The 11,855-nt window shown below is 45.9% G+C and overlaps 1 protein-coding gene across 1 annotated transcript; it reads left to right on the plus strand.

Annotated features, from left to right (window-relative positions):
- The first annotated feature begins 1,365 nt into the window (after window positions 1-1,365).
- On the plus strand, window positions 1,366-5,433 carry LOC144495748 (pancreatic progenitor cell differentiation and proliferation factor-like protein). Its single transcript, XM_078216141.1, has 5 exons — window positions 1,366-1,769; window positions 1,916-2,029; window positions 3,477-3,560; window positions 3,646-3,742; window positions 4,148-5,433. Exons 2-5 carry the CDS (start codon window positions 1,972-1,974, stop codon window positions 4,158-4,160), a joined length of 252 nt encoding a protein of 83 aa, XP_078072267.1. The 5' UTR covers window positions 1,366-1,769; window positions 1,916-1,971; the 3' UTR covers window positions 4,161-5,433.
- The last annotated feature ends 6,422 nt before the right edge of the window (window positions 5,434-11,855 follow it).

Here is an 11,855-nt window from a genome sequence, read left to right on the forward strand (position 1 = left end):
TTAGGAGTTTTGATATCGACTCCGAGCCCGGGGGGAAGCTTGCCCAGGATCACCGTACCTGGTACAGCCAAATAAAAAACTGTGCCTTCCGTTGAAAGAAACCAGAGGGAAAACACAAGCAGAGGAAATCCCGAGTCAGCAACTTGTTCAAAACTGTGATATTCTGTTCTACTTGCAGCAGAACATTCTGGCCTTAGGAGTCATCCACTAAACCTTAGTAAACACACCAGATGATGAACATGTTCATATTCACCTCAAAGGATGAACAAGGACACATGGATGATGTATGAATGGGACTTAGTGCAAGTTAGGAAACTAGGTGGCAGAGTTTTGAACAAGCTTCAGTTTACTGAGGATGGGAGTTTTGAAGCCGCCCAGGAGAACATTGTTGGAATAGTCCAGATGTGTAAGGACATGATTGAGGATTACAGCAGCAGTTGAGCTGAGGCTGGGACAGGACCAAGCAATTTTATGGAGGTGGAAGTAATGACTTGATGATGGAGAGGACATGTGTTTGAAAGCTCAGCTCAGAGTCAAATAGGACACAGAGGTTGTGAATGGTTAGCTTAGCCTCAGACAATGGCCAGGTCTGCTAGTTATATTAGATGTACATGGGTTTCTACAAAATGCTGCCTGAAAACGACAGGGACAATTAGGAAGCAGATCTTTTTAAAATTTTAATGGATATGGGGAGAAAGTGTGAATATGACATTAAGATAAAGGATCAGCCAGGGTGGGTGGCATGGTGGCACAGTGGTTAGCACTGCTGCCTCACAGTGCCAGGGACCCAGGTTCAATTCTGGCCTTGGGCCACTGTGTGGAGTCTGCACATTTTCCCCCTGTCTGTGCGGGTTTCCTACGGGTGCTCCGGTTTTCTCCCACAGTCTGAAGACATGTTGGTTAGGTGCATTGGCAATACTATATTCTCCCTCAGTGTACCTGTACAGGTGCCAGAGTATGGAGACTAGAGGATTTTCACAGTAACGTCATTGCGGTGTTAATGTCAGCTTACTTGTGACACTGACAAATAAACTTTAAACTCATATTGAATGGTGAAGTAGGCTCGAAGGGCCGAATGGCCTGCTCCTGCTGTTCGCTTCTATGTCTCTTTTCCGACATTCAATTTACAGCTTTTGGGATTAATAATTTATGATGTCTCTTACTGACATTACTGAAGCTTCATTGGGCCAACTTCAGCCTGGAACAGGTGCTGCTGTAAACATCAGCTGACTGCAGGTTGCAGTCACTTTGCATCAGAAAAGCCTGGCATACTCGCAATCTTTCCTCCCTCTAGTGAGTCACACACTTTACTCGCGTATATTTTGCATAAACAGAGCTGACATTTCCTCCTTTTTTAAAATCCCTATTGCGGGGCTCCTGACACACAGCCGGGAAGCAGGGAAAGTCTAACCACGGCATTGTGTGGCAAAGTGATGACTGTACAAAGTGTTCAGGTTCCCAGCATTGCTCTGAGGCACGGATGAGTCGGACTCTGCGCTCATTGGACTTGGCTGGAGTCCCGCATCCTGCTATTTCTGGTCTGAACTGGTTGTTTCTTCCTGTGTATCCAGCTGGCTGAAGCTCAGTCCAGTTAACGTGCTACATTGCACACAGTGCTACGCAGTGGCTGCTGAACACCAGCTGATATAAAAGGCAGTTCCACACGAGCCAGGCAGTCACTTTGTTGCTGGCGAGTGGAAGGAAAGTTTCTGCTTAAAGATTTTGCAGTAGTCACCCACTGCTCTGTGTGTGTACACATCCGTACAAGCGTAAGCATAACAACATTCTCACCTATATCCTGAGTTTTATTTGCTGCCATCTCTCCGATGGCTAATGTTTGTTTAAGCTGTCCACTGTGGTTATGTTGTAGTAGTTATTTTTAAACCGTTTTCTGTTTCCTTATGGATGTTTTCAGGATCCGACCACTCGCGTCTCTGGGGCAATCCTTCAGGCCCTCATCCTGCTATCGCCATGGCATCTGTTCCTTCAGCTGGCTGTTTACTTGCAGCACGGAATCAGTATTATAGAAGTAAGTGTTTCGGGGCGGGCAAAAAACACCTAATTTGGTATTCACTTTGCGAATGGGCATACGGAATTATCAAATTTGGCCCTCGAATGAATTAAAATGATTTTCCATGAGTTTGCTTCTCATTGCCAGGTACTGCTGATCCTTTTCTTTTGGTGTGAGCACTAGAACCAAGAACTATACTCGGCTTTTAGATTTCTAAAAGAGGGAAAAAGAGTCAGGAGAAAGCAGTGAATACCTTTTTATATTTGCATGTCAGTTTTTTGATTTTGAGATGAATTGGATCACTGTACTTACATTTTTAAAATGTATAAAACACTGCAAATATATTACAGCAGTGAACTCTCCATCATATTTCGTTATCATCTGGTTAGTTTTTGAGAAAATGTAAATCGTAAATCGAGCAAGTTATTTTTCCACTTCTGTGGAATTAATAACTTTAGATGATAGTGAAGCTCTTCATTTCTTATGATGCTCGAGACAGATTCCAACAAACGTGAAATATAAAGAAAGACTTGCATTCATATAGCACATTTGAGGGGACAAAAGTCCAAGATGAGGGGCAGGAGGTTCAGGGGAATGTGAGGAAAAACTTTTGTACCCAGAGAGTGGTGACTGCCTGGAATGCGCTGCCTGGGAGGGTGGTAGAGGTGGGTTGCCTCACATCCTTTAAAAAGTATCTGGATGAGCACTTGGCACCTCCATAACAATCAAGGCTATGGGGCAAGTGCTGGTAAATGGGAGTTCAGGTGTTTCTCACATGCTGGTTCAGACTCGATGGGCCACTGTACGATTCTATGATTTTGTGACCACCAGACATAAATTTATTAATAATCAGATTGCTTGTTTTTTTTAATGATGTTGATTGAGGGATAAATCTTGTGCAGGACACCAGGGATGCTCCCCTGTTCTTCAAAATGGTACCATGGGATTGTTTACATCCACACAGGCAAACAGACTGGTTTCACATCTCATCAGAAAAGCAGCTTGTATTACTTTGCTGCAAAGCAGACAGACTAGCTGAACAAAAACAGAAAACGCTGAAAAATCTCAGCAGGTCTGACAGCACCTGTGGAGAGAGAATAGAACCAAATGTTTTGAGTCAATTCGTCAGAGCTTATATTGCTTTACTATTTTTCTTATTCTTTAAGTGTACCAGTAATAGAGACGACAGGCACAACATCTGCCAAGAACTGTTTTGGGCTTGGCAAAAGTTAGTAACTCTAACCAGACCAGAATTTCAAAATGGTGTCCTTCAGATTTAGGAGCAGAGCATGACTCTGAGCTCACTAATGTGGAAGTGTGATGTCAGTGTAATAAATAAGTACATTTCTTCAGCCTTTATTTTCCTGATGATAATCTAACTAAAGTATTATTATTTCTGAAAAATGACCTTTTATGTTTATCGAAAGTTAACCTTTTACCTTGTACTATTCCTGCTTCTTTCTAGCCCGGCACAATTCCACGTCAGGTGTGACCTCTCATGGTTCATGCTGTTTGGAAAGTACCATAGAGCATGAAAAACCTCATCAAGGTAATTTTAAAAATATTAAAACAGAATTGTGAGCATTTCCTTCTGTTGTTTTGCAGCTTATAATTGTTTTATTTCCTGTGCTCAGGATTTCTTTTTACATTGGAGAAATGTTTGTGGTTAAAGAACTTTCTGAACTGTGAGACTGTTCATCACCCCATTAACACTGGATTATCTGCAGGAAGGTAAGGATAAACTATGAAGCAATTCTTAAAGGTATTTTGATTTTAGTGATGATATAAAAAGGCCATTAACCGATATAATTAAATCAGGAGTGATCGTATAATGAGTGGCTGATCAATATTGCCCAAAGTCATGCAAGTGCAGTTTCCAGAGAGCTAAGCCATCTGGGAATCTAAATAAATACAATATAACTGACATAAACAAGGGGAAAGAATTTTAATGGTACAGGAACATTTCTAAGAAAGTTCACCCCATCCCATTTAATTTCATCCTGAATACTTCCTCACTGCTATACTAGAGGATATCTCAAATATATTAGTCAATCATAAAGGGCTGAGATTATTATGGACCACAATCAAATGAACAAACTATGTAAGCAAATGAACTGTTGCTTTTTGTTTTCACAGTGGTCATCGTTGAGCAGGGATGATTCTTGGACATTTGGTTTCTGTAGATTAGTTTTTAATCTACAATATTTGGAACTGGCTCAGGAAATTGGTTGCAGTTTACAGGGGAAAAGCTTTTAAATGCCAAGAAGTAACTGATGCCCATCTTGAGAAGCAAGTGATGTTTCCGTCGACGGTGTTCTCCAACTGAGCAAGATGATTTAACAAGGAGCACATCAATAATCTCAAAACGTGTGTTTAGATTTTGAGAAGGGGAAAACTAATTTCAAAAACTGTAAGGGTTTGTGGTGTTTTGGACTAAATGAAATATGTTTTCAATATTTTCTCAATTCAGGATGATTCCTGTGTAGTGTAGAAAAATGTTGACATGATTTAGGCATTGGATGATGTCTCTATGTAGAAATGTACTGGCAGTGTCTTTCATTGTCTTTCATATTATTCGGATTTGATATTTATTTTTCATTTATTTGCTGCATACTTTTCCTGTATTAATTTTGTTCTTGAGTTGCCTAGTAAGGGGCTTGTAACTGATTGAAGACAACCACAGCTCACCAAGTACAAGAAAACGTACTTGTTTTATCATGCGGTGGAAACATAAGTAACATGATAATTATTGCAATATTTTTATGCCACAAGTCACTGCGGGGGATACAATTCTTCCCGTTAATTTTAGTGAAAATATTGGCATGAATGCAAAGTGAAAAATTCTGCTTTTTTTTTTCGTTGGGAACAGTTTTAACTCTTGAGGTAGTTACTTTCTTGGATAGTGGCACACCAGATTTCAAAATTCAGAATGTAAAAGTATGAGCAAAATGGTTTTGTCTTTTTATATGTGCCTGAAGTTTAAATCTATGCATATTAATCGTCTATTGGGGGTGATTTTCAACTCTAGCTGTATTGGAATGAATGGAATATCACAGAGGGCTAATCCAGTACTGCTCATGTTACATGCCTGCTGAAATTAGATGTTACCCTATTGTCATTCTCAGAATAGTAGAATGGCGATCTGTTCTGGGGACATATCAATGAGGAAAAAACTTACAGCTTCAGGGCTCCCAGCGAGGAGCTCCACCCGTAGGTTTGATTCTAATTAAAAGAAGATAAACCTGTGGCTGGCAGGCTGATGCCTGCTCCCGAATTTGTGATACCCAGTGCAGCAAACTCTTCATCAAGTGTGTTACATTGTGAAATTTAGCTGCTGATGTGATACTCTACTGAAATAATTGTGGAACGTTTTTAAATACTTTTTTAATAATAAATGAGACTTATCAATTTTTGTGACTCACAGATCACTTTGTTACTGAAATTGGACTAAAGATGATAGATTTAATTGAGAAGTTATTATTGATACAGATGCAGTGGTCTGATTGATCTCCTTTCCTGTAATTTCAATGATTTTGTTACAAAATCCAGGCATTGGATGCTACAATGACATAAACAGCCACTGAATCTGAAGGGGTATTTTCCACCCGTCACTCCTTGTAGCTTTCCAACATTCTTTTTTCCCACCAACTTTCCGACCAAAATGAATCACTTCTCTAGATTAGATTTCGTCTACCACTTTTCCGCCCATTCCACAATGTTTATTTCTTCTTTGTGGTTTAACAGTATCCTCATCACTCACAATGCATCCAAGACTTGCGTCAGCCACCAACTGTGAAATTTGCCTTGTACACCAAGGTCTAGGTCGTTAATATATATCAGAAAGAGCAAGGATCCCAACACTGACTTCGGGGAAACAGCACTATAAACTTTCATCCAGTCTGAAAAACAACCATTCACCACTACTTTTTCCTTCACTCAACTAATTTAATGTTTCCCGGCTGAAGGATTTGCAGGCAGGGAACGGGTGAGGGTGGGTGGGGGGAGGGAAGACTAAGATTCCTCAATGATCTTCCGACTGGGCTGCCCATCCGGACCTCTCTGCAAGTTTACAGTGGGACAAATGAGGCCTAGGCTGGCCTGCCTTTGCCCCAATTGAGGCCCGTAAGTGGCCAATTAATCACTGAGGATGGCCCTCCTGCTTGTACAATATGTGCACAATGAAGGATCCACTAGCAGTGGAAAAACACTACCCTTTAAACCAACACCCCTTTCTTCCTCGCAAAGATCTGCCAGACTAATATGACGGGATCATGAACTAACCTCTATTCCAGGACCTCCAGCAACGTTCCGCCTCCCAGGTTTCCTGCAGTGGCCAGCACTCTTGGTGGCACTACTGGTATCGAAGAGCTGCCAACCTCCAATTGGTTGGCGGTTCTTGAAGGCGGGACATCATCCTGCAGGACCCAGGAAATCCAACAACAGCCAATAGACGGTCTGGAAATCAGCATAATGGGATTGTCACCACTCTCCAGGGCTACCACGCTGCCCATTAAATCCAGCAGAACATTTCTGGTCAACTTACTCTTGCACTCCAACTCCCTTGCAGTAAAAGTTGACATGTCATTTGCCTTTCTAATTGCGTGCTTCACTTGCATGTCAATGTTTTGTGATTTGTGTAAAAAGTTTGTGGTTCCCTCTGAATAGAAATGCTCACTAGTCTCTCTTAAAAATACTTTTTTCAACCAAAGTGATAATTCCACAATTCCCTAAGTCTCTGGAATCAAAATCAGAGGTAAAAGTGCTACCACCGAGCCAAACCTGACACCTAAATATTCTTCATAAACAGGACCCTGATTTCCTTGTCAGGGAAATATTCTTGTGGCTTCATTTTGTTGTTGCACATCTCTGATGATGGGCCAGGTGTCTGAAAGTATCCAAGAAATAGGGAAAGGTGACCATCTCTTTGGGTAACCATTGGAGGTACTGTTCATGGTTATAAATTTCTCTTTTTAGCCATGTCAAAGGTGTGATTTTAATGTAAATTTCTGTAGCAGCAAAAGCACAACTCCTCAGAAATATCCTTTTCTCTATGATATGGATTTTGCCTACTGCAGTGGAAACAAAAGGTGCGATTGTTACATAGTCCTGAATCTGCCCTCGTGGGAACCAGTCACTCATTGGGATTTTCATGGAGGTGTCCCTGGATTGATATGTGCGGTGGTTTTAAAAGCTAGACTGCAGGCCTCAAAGGTTTAAATAAATAAAAAACTTTATTGAAAGGATGTTACCAATACAGGCTGCTAAGATAGACTACCCATAAAGTGCCCCTGTCCCATTGCGCACCTGCCAGTGAGGAATCACGAGAAATAATATGAATACACAATCGTATGTAGACAGGATTCCTGTCAAATTATAGTTAAGGGGTGATGCGCATTATCACACACGAGGCTTGAGATGCTCAAGGAAATAAAGGCTTTTATTTACTATTACAACGAAGCTGCCATGTATAGTACACGATCCCAGACTGAGGGGTCCCAGACAGAGCAGTGACCTTTATACCTCTCCCAGGAGGCGGAGCCCGACTGGGATGTACCATAATAACTATAATACAGGTGTAACAGCCCAACCCTAACCCCAACAGCAACAAGTAGAACAACCCATCCCTAACACCAACAGCAACATATATACATACTCGTAGTACTGGCCAGACCCTGGCTCAGTACTACCTAGTGGGAACCAACGATGGTTCACCACATTCACCCCTCCTTTGAAGATAAAGGCCGGCGGGGTACAAAAAAAACAGAATAATTTGTCATCAGTCTATAAGTTCAGACGGTCAGGGGGACCGCACCGTCGTTGTGACCTCCTCAATACCGGTGATGACACCGGAGTAGGCACTCGCGGTGGCGTTCTCCCCAAGGCGATGTCCAACGGTTCCTCCACAGTCTCACGGGCCGGCTGACCCCGAGGTGATGATAATCCGTTGAATTCCGACACGCCCTGAAGTAGTGACCATCTCGTGGACTCAGGCAAGCTGTACACGGGAGTAAAAGGGTTAAGTAATGGTCCCGATGCTGCCCGTGCCGTGTCAGGAGGGGAAACAATGGTTGGGGGGTCTCTAACAGGAGGTATGGGAGCGACAGGGGTTTCTACGTCCCCTGCTGGCGCCAGGTCTCGAATCGAGACCGTGTCCTCTCGCCCGTCAGGGTATGCCACATAGGCATACTGAGGGTTGGCGTGGAGGAGATGGACCTGTTCGACCAACGGGTCGGACTTGCGGGCCCTTACATGTCGCCGCAGGAGGACAGGTCCTGAGTACGTCAACCAAGGCGGTAATGAGGTCCCAGAGGAAGACTTCTGAGGGAATGAAAACAGCCTCTCATGAGGAGTAGCATTGGTTGCCGTACACAGGAGTGAGCGTATGGAATGGAGCGCATCAGGGAGCACCTCTTGCCAACGGGAGACTGGAAGGCTTTTTGACTTCAACGCCAGTAAGACAGCCTTCCAGACTGTAGCATTCTCACGTTCCACCTGTCCATTACCCCATGGGTTGTAGCTCATGGTTCTACTAGAGGCAATCCCGTATGAGAGCAGGTATTGCCTCAAGTCATCGCTCATGAATGACGAGCCCCTGTCGCTGTGAATGTAGCTGGGGTACCCGAACAGGGTGAAAAGATAACGGAATGCCTTGATAACCATGGCAGCGGATGTATCAGAGCAGGGAATAACAAAAGGGAATCTCGAGTACTCATCAATGATGTTGAGGAAGTACACATTCCGATCTGTCGAGGGAAGGGGGCCCTTAAAGTCGACACTCAATCTTTCGAAGGGACGAGTGGCCTTGACTAGTTGTGCCCGGTCAGGTCGGTAAAAGTGCGGTTTGCATTCCGCGCATACCCGACAACATCTCGTTATGGACCTGACATCCTCCACCGAGTAGGGCAGATTGCGGGCTTTTACAAAGTGGTAGAGCTGAGTGACCCCAGGATGGCATAGGTCATTATGGAGAGCCTGCAAACGGTCCTCCTGTATACTGGCGCATGTTCCACGCGACAGGGCATCCGAGGGCTTGTTGAGTTTCCCTGGACGATACATGATGTCGTAATTATAGGTGGAGAGTTCGATTCTCCACCTCAAGATCTTGTCGTTCTTGATCTTGCCCGCAGCGTGTTATTGAACATGAACGCCACGGACCGCTGGTCCGTGATCAGGGTGAACCGTTTTCCCGCCAAGTAATGGCGCCAATGCCTGACGGCCTCCACAATGGCCTGGGCCTCCTTTTCCACCGCTGAATGTCGAATTTCGGGGCCTTGGAGGGTGCGGGAAAAAAATACGACGGGCCTGCCCGCCTGGTTAAGTGTGGCGGCAAGGGCGAAATCAGATGCATCACTCTCCACCTGAAAGGGGATGGACTCATCAACAGCGTGCATCGTACCTTTCGCAATGTCGGCTTTTAGTTTATCAAAGGCCAATCGAGCCTCTGGTGTTAGGGGAAAAGAGGTGGACTTGATGAGCGGACGGGCTTTGTCCGCGTAATTGGGAACCGACTGTGCATAATAAGAGAAGAAGCCTAAGCATCTTCTCAGTGCTTTTGCGCTAGTGGGCAGGGGAAGTTCAAGGAGGGGACGCATACGGTCTGGATCAGGGCCAATGACCCCGTTTTCCACCACGTATCCGAGGATGGCTAAACAGCGCGTACGAAATACACACTTCTCCCTGTTATAGGTCAGATTCAGGCGAGATGCAGTGCGTAGGAACTTAAGGAGATTTGTGTCGTGGTCCTGCTGGTCATGGCCGCAGATGGCGACGTTATCCAGGTACGGGAAGGTAGCCCGCAGTCCGTTCTGGTCCACCATTCGGTCCATAGCACGCTGGAAGACCGAGACCCCATTGGTGACACCAAAAGGAACCCTGAGAAATTGATACAAGCGACCATCCGCCTCAAAAGCCGTGTATTGTCGGTCCTCTGGGCGAATGGGGAGTTGGTGGTAGGCAGACTTGAGGTCTATGGTGGAGAACACCCGGTACTGCGCAATCTGGTTGACCATGTCAGATATGCGTGGGAGGGGATACGCATCCAGCTACGTGTATCTATTAATGGTCTGACTATAGTCAATGACCATCCGGGGTTTGTTCCCACTCTTGACCACCACCTGCGCTCTCCATGGACTAGCGCTAGATTGTGTGAACCCTTCCTTGAGGAGCCGCTGAACTTCAGATTGAATGAAGATCCGATCCTCAGCGCTGTAACGCCTACTCTTAGTCGCGATGGGCTTGCAGCCTGGCACAAGATTCTGGAACAGGGAGGGTGTGGTAGTCTTCGGCGTCGAGAGGCTACAGGCGTTGGGCAATTTGGAAGCTGCTGTTCTCCCACTGAAAGCGGAGGGAGTGGCCCACCGTACTGTAGGGTTACACTCTTCAAGTGGACCATGAAATTTAGTCCGAGGAGTATTGGCGCGCAAAGGTGCGGTAACACCAGGAGCTTGAAGCGCTCGTAAACCGTGCCCTGCACCGTTAAATTTACCACGCAACTCCCTAGCACGGTGACAGACCGGGACCTTGATGCCATCGAAATCGTCTGTTTGACAGGTTGGATCTGGAGGCCACACCGCTTCACAGCATCTGGGTGAATAAAACTCTCAGTGCTCCCGCTGTCAAACAGACAATAAATCAAGTGTTTGTTTACCTGAATGTCCATCATAGACTTGTCGAGTCTGTGAGGCTTGGCCTGGTCCAGGATGATCGACGCCACCGTTGGTTCGTGAGCGCCACTGCAGGCAGCTGAGATAGATAAAGATGACCCCTGCTGGTCGTTCGCGGTCGGTGCCGACCAACATGGCTGCTCCCATAGGTCGCACGTGGGTGATGGCGCCAAATCAGCGACCCCTGGTGGTCGCGCATCTCTTGCGACTCCGTCGACTGTAATGGCGGCGTCCTGGCCTCGCATGTGGACGAAACCCTCGATGATGCCGACGACGAAGAACCGGGCTCCGGGGAGTCGCAGGCCGCACTGCTGTTCCTGGAAGTAAGTTTGGATCGGCATACCTTCGAATAGTGCCCCTTCTTACCGCAGGCGGAGCACAACACAGCTTTAGCGGGACATCGCTGCCGAGTGTGCTTCACTCCCCCATAGAAGTAACACCGCGGGCCACCCGGAGCTGCTGCCGTCGTCAGGCCCGAGTGTGAGCACGCCATCACGCAGCTTTTCGAACCCGAGGGACGAGGAGGGATCAGCGACTGCTCCTGCCACGTTGTCTCCACGTGGTCTTCGGGATACAATACTAGGCTTTTGGAGGCCGTCTCCAACGTATCCTCTAGTTCTATCGACTTAGTGAGGTCAAGATTACCTTGCTCCAACAGTCTGAGTCGGATATAAGATGATCCGATTCCCGCCACAAACGCATCTCGAGCGAGATCGTTCATGTTCTGGTCCGCCGACACTGCTTTGCAGTTACAGCCCCTGGCTAGCTGTAGGAGCTCGTTCGCGTACTCTTCCGTCGTTTCGCCGGGCTGCCGTCGTCGAGTGGCTAAGAGGTATCGAGCATGCATCTCGTTTGGCGGTTTAATGTAACGCTTCTTAAGAAGCTCGAGGGCCCTTGTGTAGTCGGTGGCCGCACGGATCGCGAGATATACGGTGTCGCTTACCCTCACGTGGAGGACCCGGAGTCTGTCATCATCTGTGGTGACCGCTGCGGAGGCTGCAAGGTAGTCTTCAAAACATTTCAACCAGTGGTCGAAGGTGTTAGAGGCGCCCGCCGCACGTGGATCCAGTGTAAGACGTTCGGGTTTTAACATTTGCTCCATACTCTCTGTATCGTTTTCTTTTTTTTTAACGACGAGAGTTTAATTAACAGTAAATAAAATTGATGCGCGTTATCACACA

The sequence above is a fragment of the Mustelus asterias genome, chromosome 7, assembly GCF_964213995.1.
Source record: "Mustelus asterias chromosome 7, sMusAst1.hap1.1, whole genome shotgun sequence".
In the NCBI taxonomy this organism is placed as follows: domain Eukaryota; kingdom Metazoa; phylum Chordata; class Chondrichthyes; order Carcharhiniformes; family Triakidae; genus Mustelus; species Mustelus asterias.